This window comes from Aethalodelphis obliquidens, unplaced genomic scaffold (assembly GCF_003676395.1).
Source record: "Aethalodelphis obliquidens isolate GAN/ISIS:26980383/991018 unplaced genomic scaffold, ASM367639v1 scaffold91, whole genome shotgun sequence".
NCBI lineage: Eukaryota > Metazoa > Chordata > Mammalia > Artiodactyla > Delphinidae > Aethalodelphis > Aethalodelphis obliquidens.
Window position 1 is genome coordinate 6,973,132 of NW_020838035.1, and position 21,889 is coordinate 6,995,020.

Below are 21,889 nucleotides of genomic sequence, written 5' to 3' on the forward strand. Positions count from 1 at the left end.
GCTGAAGCGGTCTTTCCCTTTGATTAGCTTGCCCTTAATATACAAAGGGAAGAAATTGGGGGAGATGATAGAAAATGGCAAGCACTCCTCTGAAATTACAAGGGGCGCGTTATAGCACGGCTTAAGGCAACCTTGATGTCACTTGTGCTATTAGTTTTCTTCTTAGTCCCTTTTTGTGGTGAAATATTTTTAAAGGTTGTTCTGGGGCAAATGTAATTGAAAATGCAGTGTGTTAAACTATTTCACTTTTTTTTTAAAGTAGGAGTTTTGATGGTGAAAGTTGATGGGAAGCTTTCTGAAAAGCTACACATTTGTATCCATACCTCAAAGTCCATAGTCAGTCTCCCTCTCCCACTCTCTCTGCTTTTTCTCCCCCTTCCATCTGCATTTGTACATTTCAAAGAAAAGATTTCCTGCAGCATCAGATGGAGGTTCTTTTAAGAAAAACCAGCCATCGGTTTGTTACACAATAATGAACGTCCGCATGTGAAGACAGGTGCAGGTTTCTGTGTGGCCCCCTGGTGCAGAAAGACCTGCAAACACCGCGACCGTGTGCCCATGCCCCGTGCAGTGTGACCTCTGAGAATTCCATGCTTGATCGGTCAAGAAACAAGGCTCCCAGACTCCAGGTCCCGGGGCTTGAGGTTTCGCTGCAGGGAGCCGTGACCAGCTGGGTTTGATTTGATGAGGGTTTGGGGGCCAGTGTGTCAACACAGGTTTATGACCCTCACGTAGGAGTTCTGCTTCCTGCCCAGAGCCGAAGGGGACACGTGGTCTTGTTGAGTCTTTTTGGTGAGACGCTTTGGAGAGCCGGGCTCACGGGTCCCGTGGCCGGCTGACGGCAGGCGGCGTCACTGCCTTCGTGGTGCGGGCTCACAGGACGAACCCACAATGAAGGGTTCGTGATCACAGAGGTCTCGGAGGCGGTGGCTTGGTGACCGGGTGTCTCATTGTGCCACCCTTGGCAGGAAGCTTCTGTGGAAGTGCGACGGCAAACGGAGGACCCCGGTGCGCGCAGAGAGCTTTCTTCCTCAGTCCAGGCCGAGGAGGGACGCCCCACCCCAAGGTAGGAGACTCTTGGACTCGGGGTTACTGAGAAGGCAAGATCTTGGGGTGGGCTGCGTTGTGGTGGGTGAGTGCTTGGGCGTCCGGTTTCCGCCAGACCTGAAGTGGCCACGAACCAGGTTCAGCTTCCAGCGTCCCCAGGACCAAGCCCTCAGCCCTACCCCACTGCCAGCGGGAGAAGCATCCCCAGGGCGGGGACGCTCTGAATGCCATCGTGGCAGTTTTGGTTCTTAAAACAGCTGCTGTGTTTTCCGTACAGTGGAGTTCTTTATGTTCACAGAACGAGAAACCTAGCGTAGTGGCTTGAATGACATGCTTTATCCAGAGCGGCCATCTGACGGGATGCCTTAACGTCGAGGGCACGGCTGGGTTGCTGGGTCTGGAAATCCACATTGTCTGGAAGGATTGTTGGTCAAAGGACGAGGGCAAGCCTTTCTCAATTGGCCTTATTTACTGACTTAATTTTGAGCTTTAAAATAGAAATCGAGTCGGTTGGCTCCCCAGGAGGGGATGAGAGCATCTGAAAGAATGGAATGGCAGCAGTGTTACACTGTCACGTGCCCGGATTCTCCAGTGTGTCCAGTGTAGCTGTGTCACTGTAGTGAGGGTGGAATTTAGGTGAAATACATACTGTCGTCTGGACCCTTGTCCACAAGGAGGGCGGGGGAGGGAAGTGTAGGTCACTGCAGGAACTGGGGTACGATCTTATTTTAAAAGGGCTGATGGCAGAATGGAAGCAAATTTGTACACAGTAGTGTCGCTGAGTGCATATCTTTCTGTTCCTTGAGCATCTCTGGGAGTTGGTGTGCCGCTCAAATTAAACACCAACCTCAAAACTGAAGATTCTGTCCCAGAGATGAGCAGTTTAACTGCTTGCTTTTGAGAGCCTTACGTAACGGGGTTTTATTTCATTTGGCTGTCAGCTGAGCGTTGCTGGCCTTGAACAGGAGTGCCGGTGGCTCTGAGGGAGCAGGCGTGGTGGTCTGTGTGTGCATGTGTAGGATATGGTCGCAGTTACTTACCAGTCTGCACGGCCAAGACCAGAGACCCCGGGTGAGAGAGGAAGGTCCGTGAATAACACACGTACAGAGCTGAGCTGTGTCTGAGCGGCACAGTCAGAGCTCCGTGGCTCTGGATTGCGAGCAGCTCACGTGCCAAGTGCCAGCTGTCCTCTTTATCAAAAGCCACTTCCGGGCCCTGCTGCCGTCGTGGGAGTGCGAGCAGTGCTGTAGTGCGGTGCGGTGCAGTGCGGCGGGGACGCTCCCCGCACACTCGGGCGCGGGCTTCGCCGCTGCACGGAGCCCTCAGGCGTTTATCCTGCAGAGAGGCACGCATGTGCTGCTTGGAGTTCAGCTCTCCTGCTGTGAAGAGTCATAACACATGGCTTCTAATGTACATACCGTGTGTGTGTGTGCGCGCGCGTGCATGTGTGCGGTAACGGCACTGTCGGCAGCGAAGGGGTCAACGGGAACGGGGGAGGGACCCCACGCTGCCTGTCTCACAGCTGTGTCCTCTGGCAGGCTGCGTAACCACTCTGACAGAACGAGTTCCAGAAACTTTCTGCTTCTGAGCTGCAAACCCAGCAATTTTCAGAATCATTGTGTGTGCTTTTAAAGAGTGGTGAGACTCAGTGAAATCCTAGATTAGGGATGTCAAAGAGGCTTTTTTTATTTTTTTGAGAAAATGTTTATCTTCTGAAGGAGCAGCGAGGAAGAGTGCCCTTGAAACATTAAATGGGAGAAAAAAGAAATGAAAATGCAGGCAGGGACTGTCCTTTGCTCACCAAAACCCAATCTATAATGTAAAGATTTAAAGATGCCCGGTGTTTTGCATACATTGATGTAACACATCTGTGTAAAGAAATCGAATCGCCGATCTGTTAACAGGAACACGATGATGAAGGCTGGCTTCTGTTGTGATGCCAGAAGAGCGTCGAGAGAACATTTATGCAGCAAATCGAATTGAGAACATTTTTGTGAGCTTCAGGATTCTGTGTTCCAGATAAAGTAGGACAGAGGTTCTGCCCCAGGGGACCTCCCAGCGTAGGGGGGACGGAGAGACACCAGCACTCAGCACTGAAGCGATGATGCGTAATTGTCATCTTTGTGAAAAGTCACGGGATGGTTCAGAATCTTGGAGGGACGAGGGTGAGGCGACTTCTGCCTGGGGGTTGTGGACATGACGGTGGTGTTTGAGCAGGACCCAGGCCCTCGGGAGAAGATCTGACAGCGTTTGCTTGCCTCCAGCTGTGTTCGCGTGGGAGTGGCCTCCTCAACCATCATGTTTCCAGAGCCAGCGTCCACTGTTTTTGGAGGTTTTGTGCCAGATCTCCAAGCTCAGGTGTCCTGCCTAACGGCAGTCTGCTCCCTGCCCCAGTGTCACGGGGACCTTGAGAGCTCGGTGCAGCAGTTTATGTGGCTGCCGTGACAGACTGCCGGGATCTGGGCGGCATCAGCAACAGACAGGCATTTATTTATTTATTTATTTTTGCCGTACGCGGGCCTCTCACTGCTGTGGCTTCTCCCGTTGCGGAGCACAGGCTCCAGACGCGCAGGCTCAGCGGCCATGGCTCACGGGCCCAGCCGCTCTGCGGCATGTGGGATCTTCCCGGACCGGGGCACAAACCCGCGTCCCCTGCATCGGCAGGCGGACTCTCAACCACTGCGCCACCAGACGGAAGCCCCAGACGGTTATTTTCTCACAGCTCTGGAGGCCTGGGTCTAAGCTCCAGGTGCTGGCAGGGTGGGTGTCTCCCAGGGCCTCTCTCGGGGTCTTGCAGGCGGCCGCCTTCTCCCTGTGTCCTCACCTGGTCTTCCCTCTGTGTGTGTCTCTGTCCTGATCTCTTCTTAGAAGGACACCAGCCAGATTGGATTAGGGTCCCCCCCATGCCCTCATTTTGCCTTAATCACCTCTTGAAAGAGCTTCATTCCATCGCCTTCTGAAGTCCTGGGGGGTTAGGACTTCAAGGTATGAAGGGGGGAGCAGAGTTAGCTCATAACACTAGGAGGAGTGTCTCTGCTTCTCTCTAACGCCTTTAACCGGTTCTGTCTGCTGTGTCCAGTCTCTCAGGAAGTGTCCTTTCATTGTCCAGACAAGGTCACGCCTGATGTCCTAGCGTTTAAAATAAAGGAGCGGCCATCCTAGCGAGCAGCTGGTGAAGAGGGGAGAACAGTGAAGCCCCTTTGGAGGGCTGTTGCCGGCGTGGAGTTGCACACACCCTCGGGTGGGTGATTCCCTTTCTAAGGGTGACCTTCTGAGCAGACGCCCATCGCGCTGTAAACAGCGTATGGGGACCAGGGGCTCCTGGTGCCGCCTCTGCCGCTTCTCGTGGAGCTGCCCCCTCGTCGGCTGCTCTCTCCCTGCCTGGATGGCTGGTAGCGCCCCTGGCAGACCCTGGGCAGAGAGGAGGTGGGGCTCTGTGCTCCTTCTGGATCGTGGGGAATAGTGCTTCCATGTTGGCATGACCTGCGTGCTGGAATTGTATTGACGATTATAGTATACATGACAGTACAGTGCATGAAGCGGGCTTTCCGTGCCCGTTAGAGGGGAGTCATCAGCACCTCAAATTTGGTACGCGGACTTGTTGGCCAGTGTCGTGTTTTAAGCCTTGTAAGAAAGCTAAGTTTACCACATGGGGTTCGTGCCCCTCACACGTGACGGTCTTCTAGAGGACTGCGTCTGGGGGGTTCTGCAGACAGGTCTTGTAGGGGAAGAGCCCGGGAGGCTGTGGCCACTGGCAGGTTCTCACTCCCCGGCCTTCTCCCGGCCATTTCTGCCCCTGTAGGAGCTGCCGCCAGCAGGCTGGCTCTGATCTGCAGGCTTGTATTTTGTTGCGACAGATGGGAGGGGAGGGGCGGGGGGAGAATAAGAATAAATCCTAAATCCCGCTAACAGCCAGAAGGTGGAGTCTGTATGAAATCAAGCTCTTTCATTTCACGTGAAATTCATCAACAAGCTAAGTCCACCTGAGGGTCACCTTCCTGTACTTTTGCCCTGAGAGGTGATTTGCGGTACAGAGCTCGATAAGACTGATTTCCATTTACTCCACAGGCTGCTTGCAAGTAGGTTTCAGAGTGAGAGCGTTGCCATCCGAACTGCATTTGTTGCTTTGGGGGAGACGTTTACTTCTCCTGGCCTTCAGTTAGCTAAGGGGCGGTTGAAGCTTTCCGTTCTGAACTGCTGTGCTGGGTAATTAGGAAGCCCACGCTGGCGTGATCACAAGGGGAACCTCAAGCTTGGAAGTTTTCTGGGGTGGAGCCCGGCATCGGCACAGCTCCCTCTCGGGCAGTGCACTGTCTCCCGTGCCCAGAGCCCTTGCTGAGACACAGACCTCCGTCCTCCCAGAGGTGAAAAGCAGCGGCTGTCGGAAGACCCTGGGCCCGGGCTCCAGTGGTGTTTTTACGTCTTGCTCTGTGACGCCACTTTCCCCTCGTGTTTATAGCCGCGTGGCTTCAGGAAGAGCAGAGTCAGGACGAGGCACAGCAGGTTGTTGACCTGCCGGCTTGGTCTCGTGACTGCACGCTATTCTGAAGGACGCATTGTCAGGCGGTGGTTTGAGGGTTCCAGGGCTTGGGGCCCTGGAGCAGAAAGTGAGGCCAGTGAGCCAGGTCCACGGAGCAATGAGATGTGGGCAGAGACCGTGCCGAAATGTTAACCACTGCGGCGCCGAGGGACAGCAGTGGAGACTGGGCCCGGGCACCCTAGTTCCGGACGCGGCGGGGAAGCGGTCCTCCGCAGACCCCGCTTGTGAAGGCAGCCTCTGCCCTCTGAGAGGGTTCTGACACACGTCGGCTGATTGCCCCGGTGGCTGCATGCGAGTCCTTTGTTGGGGGCGGGGGTGGGGGAGGGAAAAGCCAAGAGTCCACGGCCCCTCTTCTTGGATGGAGAGACTTCCACAGCTGTTTGACAGGATCCTCTGCTCTTTTATCCTCTGGTCTCCTTTCTTCTCAGTTGACTCCTGTCTTCAAAGCTCAAACCCTTGGGACTTCCCTCGTGGTGCAGTGGTTAAGAATCCACCTGCCAAGGCAGGGGACACAGGTTTGATCCCTGGTCCGGGAAGATCCCACGTGCCGCGGAGCAGCTGAGCCTGCGAGCCACAACTACTGAGCCTGCGCGCCACAGCTGCTGAAGCCCATGCGCCTTAGAGCCCACGCGCCGCAACTACCGAGCCCGTGCTCTAGAGCCCTCGAGTCACAACTGCTGAGCCCGCGTGCTGCAGCTGCTGAAGCCCGCACACCTAGAGTTATGCTCTGCAACAAGAGAAGCCACCACATTGAGAAGCCCGCGCACCGCAAGGAAGGGTAGCCCCCGCTCGCCACAACTAGAGAGAGTCCGTGCGTAGCAACAAAGACCCAATGCAGCCAAAAAAAAAAAAAAACTCAAACCCTTGTCAGTTGCCCTTGGTCGAACTTGCACGTACAGGTACTCTTTGCTGTTTTTGCCTTTCTCCAGAAACCCACAAGAACACACCGCCACTCATCTCCTTTTGATCCTTCCACCCATGCTTCTTTGCTCGATGCCGTGTCTTAAGTCAGCGTACCATGGTTTAGGGCTGGGATGACCTGGAAGGCGGCCATATGGGTTTAAGTACACCTTACGTTAATGCTCTTCACGGTGGCAGGGGTGTCGGCAAAGTCTCCTCTGACTGCTTTTGAGACGATCTTTGCTGCCTTTCAGTTCTTCTAGACCCTTCTGGCTCGTTGTCTCATTAAAGTGCTTTCCTCTTGGCTCAAGAACCGAATTGTCGGGACTTCCCTGGTGGTCCAGTGGTTAAGAATCCGCCTCCCAACGCAGGGGACGCAGGTTTGATCCCTGGTCGGGGACCTAAGATCCCACGTGCCACGGGGCAGCCAAGCCTGAGCAAAAGAACCGAATTGTCAAGGACCGCGTCTCTGATTCCTGTTTCTTCTAATGGGACCGAGTGTGGCGACCTACTTAATCCTAATGCGGTAGACTTTCATACCGTTAATGGGTGAAGTCACGCGTCTTAATCCAGGCTGCGTGGTGAATCCGTGAGCTGTGAACACCGACTTGTGGTTCCTCCCCTGCGGAAGGTACGGCCTGTGAGAGGCACCGCAGCATCCTTGCAGGGTGGAAACGAGATCGAGCTTCGTTGCAGAAGTGGACGTGGCAGAGCCACGTTAGGATGAAAACTTGCTTCCCAGAGATGATCGAGGGCATCCCTGATGACTGGGAGGGTCGCGGTTGAGTCCACGTATCCTTCTCACACCTGTCTCTCCCCAGGCCTTCTTGAGCAATGTTCGGGAACTTTGGAGACCAGGTACCAGATGCAGGCTTTTCTCTCTTGGGCAAGGACGAGGCAGCTTAACTGCAGTAGGTTTCTCCTGTGTTCCTTTCTGTCTGTGTGGGCATTTGATATTAGAACTCTGAAATCATCGTCTGGAGAAGACCAGCGGGCAGTGAGTCTCGGGCCCACCGAGGTCAGGCGCCCTGACGAGATGGCTTCGGGGACCGGACACCTGTCCAGTTTGACCTCCGTCCCTGGGGACTCACAGGCTTTGTAGGTGTCTGTATGTTGGGTCACGTTGGCTGCTGTCTGTGAGGTTCCTGTAAATGACTTGCTTTAATTTTTAAGTTACGTGAAGTAACTTATGCTGCTGTATTTAAAGTGGATAACCAACAAGGGCCTACTGTGTGAAACAGGGAACTCTGCTCCCTATTATGTAACAACCTAAATGGGAAAACAATTTGGAAAAGCAGTAGATAAAACTTAATCACTTTGCTCTACATGTGAAACTAATGCAACAGTGTTATTCAACTAGACTCCAACATAAAATAAAAGTTTAAAAACATAAAATAAAAAATAAGTAACTTACGCTTTTTTTGCAATGGGGCTGAAAAGATTTTATTTATTTTAAAATTGTGGTGGGATCCACGTAATGTAAAGTTAACCATTTGAGTGTATGTGATTCAGTAACACTTAATACATTCGCAGCATTAGGCATCCATCACCACCGTCTAGTTCCAGAAGATTTTCATCACCCCAAAAGGAGACCTTGTACCCCGTGAGTGGTCACTCCTGAAGTGGGTTTATTATTTTTCTCCCCCCTCCCCCCTTTCCACTTCGCATTTTCCTTTTTTTAAAAATTATTTTTGGCTGCATGGGTCTTCGTTGCTGCGTGCAGGCTTTCTCTAGTTGCGGCGAGCGGGAGCTACTCTTTGTTGCGGTGCGCGGGCTTCTCATCATGGGAGCTTCTCTTGTTGCGGAGCACGGGCTCTAGGCGCGTGGGCTTCAGTAGTTGTGGCACGCAGGCTCAGTAGTTGTGGCTCGCGGGCTCTAGAGTGCAGGCTCCGTAGTTGTGGCGCACGGGCTTAGTTGCTCCGCGGCATGTGGGATCTTCCCGGACCAGGGCTCGAACCCGTGTCCCCTGCATCAAGGGCGGATTCTTAACCACTGTGCCACCAGGGAATTCCCCGTGAAGTGGGTTTATTTTTAAGGTTCAATTTGAAGTGACGCCCTCTCTAGAGTTAGACCGCATCTTATACATGGCTGCCATCAGTCAGAGGTGAGGTGGACCCTTGGCTGTCAGAGTTGATTTCCTCGTACTCGGTGTGTTAAGTGGTGGTGAGACGCCTGCAGCTAGTCCCAGAAATCAGTTTTCTCATAAACTTTCTGAAGGTCCACATGTTGAAAATAAAAAAGAATGGTTCTGCGATTTGCCTCTTAAGCAGCGTAAGGTGCATTAAAATATTTCCGAGTGGACGTGAAACATGCACGAAACCGAGGAGTCGGTGGATCCCCTCGGTCCCCCAGGCAGCCACCTGCTCTCCCCTGGCACTGCGGAGGTCGCACCACCTCCACCAGCGGCTGGAGTCAGAGGACAGGAAGGTGAAGGAGGAAGACAGTGGTGCGGGCAGTGGGAGGGCGCTAGCCGGGAAAGTGCATGGACTTGAGGTTTTCTCAGATGCAGCACTTGGAGCACGTGGGTTCCTGGAAAACGTGCCTGTTCTCTTTCGAGTTGAACCTTTTGTGTCTTTATTTCCATGTGAATCTTAACATTCTTACCAGGATATCCTGGATGGTGTGCACGGTCGTGCCTGTGTGTGTGGGGAGCCCCACTGTCAGAGGTAATGAGGTTGTTGTCCCGTGCAGGGAGGAGAGAATGAGTCCAGGCTCACACGTGAACCCAGCTCTCCCGCCGAGGCGAGGGACAAGTCATCAGGGTGCCATGCCAGCAGAGCTCCAGGTCCTGTCTGTCCGGAGACGCGTGATGAGTCCTTTCGTGGCATCTGGGAACCCAGGGTAGCTGAACCCACGAGAAGCGGGGTGTCCGGAGCCACGAGAGGAAGAGTTCATTCCCAGCAAAGCCTTTCAAGTCACGTTGGCTTTATAGTTCTTTTCCCACGTCACTTGCAAATGTGTGTTATGTAGTCTATGAGCCATAAAACTAAGGAAAATATATTTAGACACATTTAACAATACAATAAAAGGCCCCACGTTGCGTGATTCTGGTGCGTGTGTGCTGTCCAGAACAGGTAGATCCGTAGAGACAGAAGGGAGATGGGTGGCTGACAGGAGTGAAGGCCCGAGGGAATGGCAGTCACTGCCAGGGGGTGTGGAGTTCTTGGCGGGTGAGGGAAGCGCTTTGGAATTAGATAGTGGTGGTGGGTGCACAACTCTGTGAGTTTACTGAAAGCTACTAAATCATACGCTTCCAAAGGCTGAATTTTAGGGTATGCGAACTTCATCTCAATTTTTAAAATCTGGTCGGTGCTGAGAGTCCCCAGGAAGAAAAGGTTTTAAAATTTAAAACGAGGCCGCGCGTTACCCAGGTCTGAGAGTCGCGGCTCTAGCTCAGACTTGGCCAAGGATCAGATGGTGAGTACTTTGGGCTTTAAGGACCTCAGTATTCCTGCTTGCGGACATCTCTGCCCTTGTAGCCCGGGAGCAGCCGTGGACAGTCCATGAAGAGGTGGGTGTGGCTGTGCTCCCATAAAACTGGACAGAGAAGGTTTGCCAGCCCTGGGATTTGACCAAGGGCCGTAAGAGATTGGCCTTCAGCGAGTGTGCTTCCCGGACGGGGAGGTGAGGCCTGCATGGCCGACTGTCTGGATGTTTGCAGAGAGGCTTCTCACGTGCTTCTCTGCAGCATGATGTCCGTTCCTCTTGCCATTTTCATTTTACTGGTCTCTCCGGCTTGGTTGACTTAACTGTGGCCCGTTCACGGCACGAGCGTGTGGGAGAGCGAAGGATGCTGTTAAGCACGGGCTCCTTGGTGATGCTCTGACTTGGAGCGCTGGCATCCTTGGACTGTAAGAGCTCAGTTCAGGCGAAGTGACTTGGGGAAGGGTTGAGGCTTCGCCAGGCTTGGCCCAGCGTCTACGAGGAGTTCTTGCGGCATTTCAGCGTGCCGGGGTGCTTATCGTGTTCCGTTCCCTTCTTATCTGTGGACTTCCTCGAGGACGTGAATGTACTGTATCAAGTAAAGGCGCATTTGTATTCAACTTGTTACAAGTATTTACGATGCACAGCCTTAACGACATGAACACAGCATAGGCTTTGAGCACCTTGTACGCCCTGATAATTACGCCTTGTTCTAGGAAACACGGATATATGAAAACCCAACGATAAACCTTAATATTATAAAAGTGCTCCCCCTTTACAAATTGTTCATAGAGGGTGTCCTTTAAAAATGGATTCCTAGAGCAAAAGCAGCACCCAGATCCTGGTTTCTAATACGCTTCTCCATGAGGAGGACGCGGGGCTCCTTGGGGGAACGGCTGACGCTAGGGCTGGGGCAGAGGGTGTGTGCGGAACGAGTATGGAGTGTCCTGTGCCCTAAAAGTAAGGAAGTGTTCAAACACACACAAAACCCTGTAACAGTGAGGCTATGCCAGAGGGACAACAGGGGTCCACTTAGAGGTATGTATGACCAAAGCTGCAATGAAATAAAGTCGTGCAGGATTATAACCCAGCGTATAAAGTATCCCTGAGTCCACACTGACAGACGTAAATGATTGGGTATATTAATAAGTGGGGGAGAAGAGACAAATCTGTGCCGAAGAATTCCAGATCTCTGTAGATCCTCTGCCCTCAAGGGGGTGGGGCAGAGCCCTTCATTCCTGTAACATGGGCTCCACATGGTAACGTCGTTCCGCAGAGGGCAGGGTGAACAGGTGGGGTGAAAGTCACGTGACCGAGGAGAAGCGGATGCATGCCGTACCTGACCCTGCCAGCCGATGAGCAGGCTGTTGTGTTGATGGCGTGATCCTTGGTATTGTATGGTAAGCAGGGCATTCACCTCTTGTGGCCTGCCCTCCACGTCCATAACTCCAGGGTAATCACGACAAAAACATCAGACGCATCCCAGTTGAGAGGCATTCTGCAAAATGCCGGCACGGTACTCCTCCAAACGGTGGAGGGCATGGAAAACAAGGGCAGTCTGAGAAGCTGTCGCTTAGGTGGGAGGAGCTGAAGCAGATGTGGCAACTAAATGCAATGTGGTGTCCTGGCTGGGATCCTGGGACAGAAGGAGGCTATTAGGCGAGAGTGAAGGAAGTCTGAATAAAGCGTAGACTCCAGTTAATATGAATGTACCAAGATTGGGGTCACTAGTGATGGCGAAGATACTCATGTCATGTGTAGACAGTAGGGGAAACTGGGGTGTAGGGTACATGGGAACATTCTCCTCTCGTTGCAATTTTTCTGTCAATCTAAAACCATGTTAAAATAAAGTTTTGAGATGTTTCGAGTTACTCAGTTTGTAAACATCAGGAACATCCCTTTTGAGCAGTAAGTGGGTGAAATCCCTGGTCAGCCGCCAGGCTCTTACTGGATGCCTGTTACGTGGATGGCCTCACATTGTGCTCTGAGGTATAGACAGGTGTGGAGCTGGCCTGGGGTGGATGGTGCCCTCTCTTAGTGATGGGATCCTGTACTTGGTAGAATAACACGTGGAGATGAAAACTAGTGCAAAGAATGTGGGACGTGGGGGGGGGGCAGACACAGGTTCCGATTCTTACTCTCGTTCTCCGTGTGCTTGCATCAGGCCACCTAAGCTTGCTAATAACGTCCCTTCCCTGGGTGATGGGATAGCCACACCAGCCTTCCTTGCAGACTCACTTAAATGCCAAATGGGTGTCACACGAACGCAGTAGCGCAGTGCTTAAAATCAAGCAGGTGTGAAAAAATGGAAAAAGTCACTCTTGGTGAAATAGTGGTAACGTGGGAGATGCTGCAAAGGAGCACGTGTTACTTGTTTAAATGAGGAAGAGTCGGAAGTAACCGCAGTGAATTTTGAAGACGTTGACTGAAGCAGGTGGTGAAATGAGACAGTCCGTCCTGGAGGGTAAGTGCAGGACTGGGGAGGGTCGGGGTTGTCCGTGTGGCTGTTAGAGACCCTGGTGGGAGGGGCACTGCCTGCGGCAGGGGGCGGGAGCTGCCTGAGGAGGGGAGGTGGGGCGCGGGGACTTTCAATGCAGTTCATTGTGAAGTGTCAGGGTCAGCCTGTGACCCCTTTGTGGTCTGCAGCGAATGCCTTGTGCGCAGTGAAACCTCCGGAAACACTTTGTTAGTTGTTTGGGTTACGTTCCTCCTGAGTGTGTAATAAACCCCCAGATAAAGAAGGACGTAAAATAGGCTATTGTTTGTTTTTGTTTTGTTTTGTCTTAAACGTCATTGTTTCATCCGACTTAACGGCTGTGGGATTGAGCCTTGCATTGCACACGTTATGCGATGGTCCAGCGCAGTTAAACAGGCAAAGCTGCGTAAAATTCGTGCAGCAGGCTTTCCTGCGTTTCCTTCTTTTAAATTACAAAGAGGAAGACACCCGTGCCTTTAGGGGTTTAAAAGGGCAAGGCTTTGGGGGTTTAGGCAGAGAAGCCTTGGGAACATTTCCCCCTGAGGTCAGGAGTCGTCAGTGAGGTCACAAGGGAGCCTTGAGTCCCGGGGTTAGAGTGGGGGGGCGGGGGCGGGGCTGCGTGAACTTGACCGTCACGAGGCAGCGGGCACAGACAGGCAGGCAGACGCCGGGGCTGCCGCAGAGCGGGTCCGTGGGGCGCTGTGCTCACGGCGGGCGGAGAGCTGGTAAGAGAGCCTGGGTCCCCTCTCGGAGCATCTCCTGCAGGACAGGGATGCTTTCCTGCCGCCCTGGCTGTGTGCCAGGCTTTGCAGCGACTCGTGCCCCTTTTGTTGTGCTGTTTTGAAGAGCAGGTGATCAGCTCACAGGGCGGTGTGAGGCCAGCGGGAGAGGTCTGCAGACACGCTCCTCACGTGTTGTTCTGCCTGAAAGTGAACGATAATGCAGATCGGCGTGCAGAGTCCACCTGAGCTCTGCCCGTGCGCACGTGTGTGTGGGCACGCGAGCCCGTGCTGTGTGTGTGTGTGTGTGTGTGTGCTTGTACACACGTGCGGTTTTGGTCGCCTGGGTTTCTGCCGTTGGCTGAAAGCGCGCTGGAGCTAGAAGGCAGTGCCCCTCTGGACTTGCTCTGGTGAGCTGGTGTGACTGGGAGCCCTTGGTATGTGGGGCGCGCTCCACGTGAGGTCTGCAGACCTGCCTTCCCTGCCGAAGGGTCCCCGAGGAGACCGGCGGGAGGGCACTAGCGTTTCACGAAGACCCTTCCTTGCTTTGCCTTTTCTTTTTCCGTAGCAGTGAGACATGAGCGTTCTCACAACGGAGGCTTTGACTGTGGATGTAGAAAGGAAATGGTGAGTCAGCCACATCAGAATGAAAAAGGCAGGGAAATCAGGTGTGCGTGTTGAGTCGTGAAAAAGATGCTTGGTGGGTAAATTCACTCATCGCCTGCTGATGGCAATGAAAAAATGCAAATGGAGAAAATGGCACGGGGTGGTTCTGAGCATTTTGCAGCTTTTGCTCTGCAGTCGTGACAATTTAAAGGCAGCATTTCTTGCGGGGTTTACTGTACATGTGCTGTGGGGTTTGGGGTTTTTTTTTTTTTGCCTTTTATATTGTGATAAATAAAACAAGTTATTAATTTTGGCCATATTTCTAAACGACTGAAATTGTTTGGCTTCACTAAAGCAGGCTTCTGTGTGTGTGGCAGGAGTGTGCCATTTCCACAGGGAAACGGCTGCACGTGTGTGGTACACAGACGCTCACGCACAGTTCGGGTCTGCACTGACTGACTCACGTGGGTAGGAGTCAATCTTGAAATGACTTAGTGGTCGTGCTTAGGTGGAACGTAAAGAGGCACAGGGGTTTGAAGACAGGTTTTCAGAAATCTACCTGACAGCATTTATAATGAAAGAACCTGCTGTCGTATACATTGTCTGAAGACTTACACAATGAAGGCATGGAAAATGATATTTTAACATGTCGTAAAATAACTGAAGATTAGGGACAGGTTTGATGAATGGTTGACATATTTCTTTTCCTTGCAGAGCAGAATCTTTGAGGGCGTATATTATAAATATTTTTTATGATTATGTTGCAGAAAAGTATTTGATGGCTGGTAGGAAACTGGACATCTCTGTGCAGCTTTTGGTCAAGAAGAATGGAAAAAACATTTCACACTTTCTCTCTCTGTCTCTCTCACACACATGCCCACAAACATGTACCCCTTAGGGAAAAATATTTGCAGGGGTATTTTCATCCATGAATGCATGAACGAACAAAACACAGAAAAGCCATTAATAAAAGGAGTATTAGAAATCACCATGCATATTGGTGTTGACCATGCAGGGCAGGTAAGGCTTCTCCTGCCCAGCTGGGGTGACAGACAGCCCTAAATGTATGCTGATGGCTGCGTGTTTGGCGTGAACCGGCGGCTCCCCCAGCCACCTTTGGGTTTTGGAGGTTGCGGAAGCTGATACTTCATGTGGCCTGTAGAATGCATTTGCTTTACTCTCACTGCCTTGAATTCTTTGCCTCTTGTGTGCATTAAAATTTAGGAAGGTCTAGGTGGGGAAGCAGTAGAAACAAGAGGTGGTGTTTTGTGTCCACCGGATCGGCCCATCTCTCCCCGGTCAGCAGACACTCGTGTGTTCTAGCGGGCTTTCTCTCCAACAGGTTAGATAAGTCATTTCTGTGAGGCTTGTAGACATCCCTGGATGTCTGAAGAGATCCTAAAGTTATTTAGTTTTTCACCTTTGAAAAAAGACTTGCAGAATCCTTTGTGTTCATTACTTAAGGTTCAGAAGGGCTTCTCGCCTGTATACCTTGGACCTCACAACGTGGGTACCATGTTCATTTGACGATAAGCAAACTGGGGCTTCAGTAACTGGACTCACACAGCTTCTGGGGCTTCAGTAACTGGACTCACACAGCTTCCTAATGGAGAGCCCTGCATGCAGTACGGCTGCTCTTCAATCTGCTGGGTTCCTGCTAAGTCCTGCCACCTCGGATGTTGGAAGGTTCTCCAGATGGGCACAGCCTGCATATAGACCTGTATAAGATGCCACACCTCTTCTGTTATTAGCTGTCACGTCCCAGGGCCAGTGCACCAACAGTGCAGTGAGAAGGGGTTCCAGTGTGGGTTTCCGGGGCAGTGGTGTAATACAAAGACCTCTTAACCAGGCTGAGAAACTGCGGACTCAGGTCCCAAGCCTGCGTGGATGTGACCTTCTGTTTCTTCATCCACGAAATAGGAAGTTTGGATGGAGTGATTTCTGAGGACCCTTTCAGCTATCATCATTTTTGATTCTCGGGGAGAGAAGCCAGGGACTCAGATTCCCCTTAAATGACACATCCAGGCCAGTGGGTTGTATTGTTGTATTCATTTGCTACCAACATTCACGTGAGTGAAGACATACATGAGATACACGCGTGCGTAGCATCTTTGAGATCCGTCTGTCAATCAATGAGCTCTGCAGCAGACTCGATTTTTCTGCCTGCAGGGGTTTCTTGATGCAATGGCAGTGTCACTGACAGCACACCCACTTGGCTGTTCTGTGGTGAAGTCAGCTGCTACCAGACGAAGTTCTCCCAGGTACAGCTTACATACCATGTGTTATTTAATGACTTTGTTAAAAAGTCCAGCCCGTGGGCGCCTACACATATTTGGAGGCCATTAAAAATAGAATAACTAGGGGCTTCCCTGGTGGCGCAGTGGTTGAGAGTCCGCCTGCCGACGCAGGGGACGCGGGTTCGTGCCCCGGTCCGGGAGGATCCCACATGCCGCGGAGCGGCTGGGCCCGTGAGTCATGGCTGCTGAGCCTGCGCGTCCGGAGCCTGTGCTCCGCAACGGGAGAGGCCAAAACAGTGAGGGGCCCGCGTACCGCAAAAAAAAAAAAAAAAAAAAAACAGAATAACTAGAAATTCTAGGAAGGTATTAAACATTTATACAGACATACACACCTGCAGATATATGTGTGTACACCTGCATGTATATGTATACACATGAGCATGCAAGTATGTGTATATATACACATGTGCACATAAATATGTATTACAGACATTTTATATAGGAATAAAGTAAATTTTCATGTACAGTATATATCTGAAGCCTATTGAGTAATCATTTCTAAATATGGTTCAGCTGAGTAACAATCATGCAATATTCTGAGATGGTATTTTCAAAATTTTGGGTCACGTGCATTGCGCTAAAAGGACACGCTTAAAGCAGATGGTTTTCTCTTAATTTTCGGAGATCCTATGCTATTCTAAGTATGTTTTAATCTCTTTTTACCACAGAGTTTCCCAGAATTAAAAAATGGCTCCTTATTTCGTAAGCTTGTTGTATGTTTTTGAGAGCTAGGATTTATGCTTATCTGTGGTTACAGCCTTCTAGGGTGTGTGGTATATAGTCTGTAATAACATTTCCTTCTTTAAATTCCGGAAAGCAGAATGAAGACATTAAAAATTGCCCTCAGCCTCACCGTCCAGAGAGACCGCTGTACCCACTTCGTGTCCTTTTTCAGCACAAATGTTCATTGATACACATGTGATCACACGATACGTACTGTATATGAACAGCTTTTTCTCCCCTTGTACGTATGTGCTGCCTGGCATTCTAAGATGCGGTGGCCCAGTAGGAACACCATGGGCTTGTAGGGATGTTCCCAGTCTTTCACAGTGGGAAGTGATACCACAGCGGACATAAGTGGTGAAATATTTGTGCTGTTACACGCTCATTTCCTTAGGAGAACATTCTAGACATGGAATTGCCAGGCAGTCTTTTGGAAAATACCCCCAAGTTGCCCTCCATAAGGTGGGTCCCTTTCATAGCCCACCACCAACAGCCTAGGCCCGTCCTCCTTCTCCCGAAACCTTGTCCATGTTAGACATTTTTAAAATTCTGTGACTTGGTAGGCAAAACTATTTCATTTTTAACCAGCATTTCCTTGGTGACTAGTAAAGTTGAACTTCTTTGTGTGTTCTTATCGAGCCATTTGTATTTTTTCTTGTGAGCATTACTGTTCACATTTTCTATGTCTTCCTGCTGATCACTGTTCTTTACATTGCAAATAGATGCCCGAGGTGTGTTGTGTGCTTTTCAAACACTAATGGTTGGTTAGGGTTAGATTTTTTTTTTTTTTAATTGAAGTATAGTTGATTTACAGTGTTTTAGGTGTGCAGCAAAGTGATTCAGTTATACGTGTATATGTATTCTTTTTCAGATTCTTTTCCATTATAGGTTATTACAAGATACTGAATATAGTTCCCTGTGCTGTACAGTAGGTCCTTGTTGTTTGTCTGTTTTATTTATAGCAGTGTGTATATGTTAATCCCAGACTCCTAATTCATTCCTCCCCTCCCTTTCCCCTTTGGTAACCATAAGTTTGTTTTCTATGTCTGTGAGTCCGCTTCTGTTTTGTAAGTAAGTTCGTTTGTATCATTTTTTAGATCGCACATATTAAGAGATGTCACATGGTATTTGTCTTTCTCTGTCTGGCTTACTTAGTATGATAATCTCTAGGTCCATCCATGTTGCTGCAAATGGCAATATGTCATTCTTATTTATGGCTGAATAATATTCCAGTGAATATGTATACCCCACATCTTCTTTATCCATTCGTCTGTCGATGGGCATTTAGGTTGCTTCCATGCCTTGGCTGTTGTAAATAATGCTGCTGTGAACGCTGGGGTGCATGTGTCTTTTCGAATTAGAGTTTTCCTCTTTTCTGGACATATGCCCAGGAGTGGGATTGCTGAATCATATGGTAGCTCTTTCTTTCTTTCTTTCTTTCTTTTTTTTTTTTTTTTCCGGCCATGCTGCATGGCTTGCAGGATCTTAGTTCCCTGACCAGGGATTGAACCTGGGCCGCCTGCAGTGGAAGCACAGAGTCCTAACCACTGGACCGCCAGGGAATTCCCAGCAGCTGTATTTTTAATTTTTTAAGGAACCTCCACACTGTTCTCTGTAGTGGCTGCACCAACTTACATTCCCACCAAGAGTGCAGGAGGGTTCCCTTTTCTCCACACCCTCTCCAGCATTTATTATTTGTAGACTTTTTGATGGTGGCCATGCTGACTGGTGTGGTTAGTTGTTTTTTTTTTTTTTTCAAACTGTACAAGTGTTTGGGGTTTTTTTTCCCCCTTAATTGGGGTATAGTTGCTTTACAATGTTGTGTTAGTTTCTGCTGTACAGCAAAGTAAATCAGCTATATGTGTACATATATCCCCTCTGTTTTGGATTTCCTTCCCATTTAGGTCACCACAGAGCATTGAGTAGAGTTTCCTGTGCTATACAGCAGGTTCTCATTAATTATCTATTTTATACATAGTACTGTATATATGTCAATCCCAATCTCCCAATTCATCCCACCTCCCTTTCCCCCGCTTGGTGTCCGTACATTTGTTCTCTACTTCTGTGTCCCTGTTTCTGTTTTGCAAATAGGTTCATCTGTACCATTTTTATAGATTCCAAATATATGCGTTAATATACGATATCTGTCTTTCTCTTTCTGACTTACTTCACTCTGTATGACAGTCTCTAGGTCCATCCACATCTCTACAAATGACCCAATTTCATTCCTTTTTATGGCTGAGTAATATTCCATTGTATATATGTACCACATCTTCTTTATCCATTCATCTGTCAGTGGGCATTTAGGTTGCTTCCATGACCTGGCTATTGTAAAGAGTGCTTCAGTGAACATTGGTGTGCCGTGTATCTTTTCGAATTACGGTTTTCTCTAGATATACGCCCAGGAGTGGGATTGCTGGATCGTACGGTAGCTCTATTTTTAGTTTTTTAAGGAAACTCCATACTCTTCTCCATAGTGGCTGTATCAATTTGCATTCCCACCAACAGTGCAAGAGGGTTCCCTTTTCTCCACACCCTGTCCAGCATTTGTTATTTGTAGATATTTTGATGATGGCCATTCTGACCGGTGTGAGGTGATACCTCATTGTAGTTTTTATTTGCATTTCTCTAATAATTAGTGATGTTGCGCATCTTTTCATGTGCCTCTTGACCATCTGTATGTCTTCTTTGGAGAAATGTCTACTTAGGTCTTCCGCCTACTTTTTGATTGGGTTGTTCGTTTTTTTGATATTAAACTGCATGAGCTGTTTGTATATTTTGGAGATTAATCCCTTGTCGGTCACTTCGTTTGCAAAGATTTTATGTGGGTTGCAGATATTTTCTGTGGGTTGTTGGTCACTTTGTTTGCAAACCCATTCCGTGGGTTGTCTTTTCGTTTTGTTTCTGGTTTCCTTTGCTGTGCAAAAGCTTTAAAGTTTCATTAGGTCTCATTTGTTTATTTTTTTTGTTTCCATTACTCTAGGAGATGGGTCAAAAAAGATCTTGCTGTGATTTCTGTCAAAGAGTATTCTTCTTATGTTTTCCTCTGAGAGTTTCATGGTGTCTGGCCTTACATTTAGGTCTTTAATCCATTTGGAGTTTATTTTTGTGTATGGTGTTAGGGAGTGTTCTAATTTCATTCTTTTACATGTAGCTGTCCAGTTTTCCCAGCACCACTTATTGAAGAGGCTGTCTTTTCTCCATTGTATATCCTTGCCTCCTTTGTCGTAGATTAGGTGACCATAGGTGCGTGTGTTTATCTCTGGGCTTTCTATCCTGTTCCGTTGATCTATATTTCTGTTTTTGTGCCAGTACCATACTGTCTTGATTACTGTAGCTTTGTAATATAGGCTGAAGTCAGAGAGCCGTGATGGCCATTCTGACTGGTGTGGTTAGATTTTCTTTTAAACCATACGAGTGTTTTTAACTGTCGCATCATCACCCTTGCCAGGTGGCTTTGTGCAGTCTGTTTGTATTCTGGTGTCTGCTGGCTCCTGGTGGCTGTGCACTTGGCTCAGTGTTTGCAGAAAGGGTGTCCACCCGGGGGTCTATGGGCTGAATCCCTTGTGAGGTGTAGACTGCCATCTGAAATACTCTGCAGTGCTTTGCAGAGAAGATAAAACTGCTTGGGAGAAGAACCCGCGGGTTTGATGAACGTCTAATGTGGTGATGCCATGTGGAAGCAGGAGTCAAAAGATGGGCGCTGCAATCCTCGCTCAGGGGGTCGGGCGGGTCACTTAGGCTCGTGGCATCAGTGAGGCGGGCATGCTGTGCTTTCTCGGGTGTGTGGAGCTCTGTAGGTGGAGGTTGGTACTAGATTTGTCTCCCCCAGAGAATAGAGATGTACCCTCTTTCCCAATAACCCCCACTCACTGTCCTCTCTTTTTGCTCTGGGTGGCAGGAACCTCAGGGTCACATTTGAGGCACATATACTCAAATGACATTGGAGGCACGTATACCCTACTGACATTGGAGGCACGTATACCCTAATCACATTGGAGGCACATATACCCTAATGACATTGGAGGCACATATACCCTAATGACATTGGAGGCACATATACCCTAATGACAGGCCTCTTTGTGATGCTTTCCCACCCTTATGCCTTTTCACTTTTTAAAAAGATATTATCTCTTGTTGGGATGTTTCTATGTTCATTTTAATGCTCCTGTTGTGTTTTTGTCTGATAAGTCACCTCAAAACATTTGATCATTGAGGGTGTAAGTATGTTGAAATAAGATAAATAGGTGTCGTAGAACTATAAACTAAACAGATTCAAAAGAGCCAAGGGCTTCTCAATAATCAGTTAATATTTTTGTGATGGTCATTGTTTTATGGAAAAATCAAGTTAGTTCGAATTGCCCTTAATGACCAAGTCACCCTGATGGAATCTGCCCGTTGGACTCGTGTCTGTAGCAGTCGGGGCAGCGTGGTGGTCATAAGCGGAGATGGAGCCGGGGCTGCCCACCTCTCAGGTAAGGTGAGGGGGCAACGTGAGTCCTCTCCCAGGCCCGTCAGCTCCGACACGCTGGACTCCTGAGGGTGTGGGTTGGTTTCCAGATCAGAAGAAGAAGTGCATTTTCAATGGACAGGTCTTTGGGTGACATCGTACAATATCTTACAGGTTACCGACTGTGTTCGTGTGGTTAGGTGCCCTGGAGCCTGCAAAGTCGTATCAGGTAGACAGAGCACCTCCCTTGAGGGCGCTTACCCTCCTCTGTAATGGAGAATAATACATAACAGATTACCACAGACCAGGTGACTTCAGCAATGGCCATTTCTCTCTCACAGTCCAAGATCAAGGTGCTGGCCAGTTCAGTTCCTGGTGAGACCCCTTTCCTGGTGGGCAGACAGCCATCGTCCTGCTGTGTCCTCACACGATGGAGAGCAGGGGCGTGGTGGGAAGCAAGCTCTCTTGTGTGTCTTCTTATACGGGCACTAATGCCACTCACGAGGGCTCCACCCTTACAACCTAATCATTTCCCAGCCATGTGATACCATCTTGTTGGGGGTTAAGATTGAGCATGAATTTTCAGGGGACACAAACATTCAGTCCATAACATAAGTGTAAATGGCTGTGATGTAGGGTAGTCAGAAGGCCCAAGAGAATCAGTCTGCCTGCTTTGACTTCCAGTCCTGTACCTTCCCTCCCTCTCCC

At 49.6% G+C, this 21,889-nt stretch overlaps 1 protein-coding gene across 7 annotated transcripts in view; it reads left to right on the plus strand.

The window, feature by feature from the left end:
- The window catches only part of SHROOM2 (shroom family member 2), a 134,896-nt gene that overhangs the window by 85,272 nt on the left and 27,735 nt on the right, over nucleotides 1–21,889 (plus strand). For 5 of the 7 annotated variants that reach the window (XM_027095558.1, XM_027095561.1, XM_027095557.1 and 2 more), the window contains one exon: nucleotides 969–1,066. The exons of the other annotated variants lie outside the window; for them this stretch is intronic. In XM_027095558.1, the coding sequence (XP_026951359.1) occupies nucleotides 969–1,066 (98 nt within the window). The remainder of the gene's footprint in view (nucleotides 1–968; nucleotides 1,067–21,889) is intronic. 7 annotated transcript variants of the gene reach the window in all.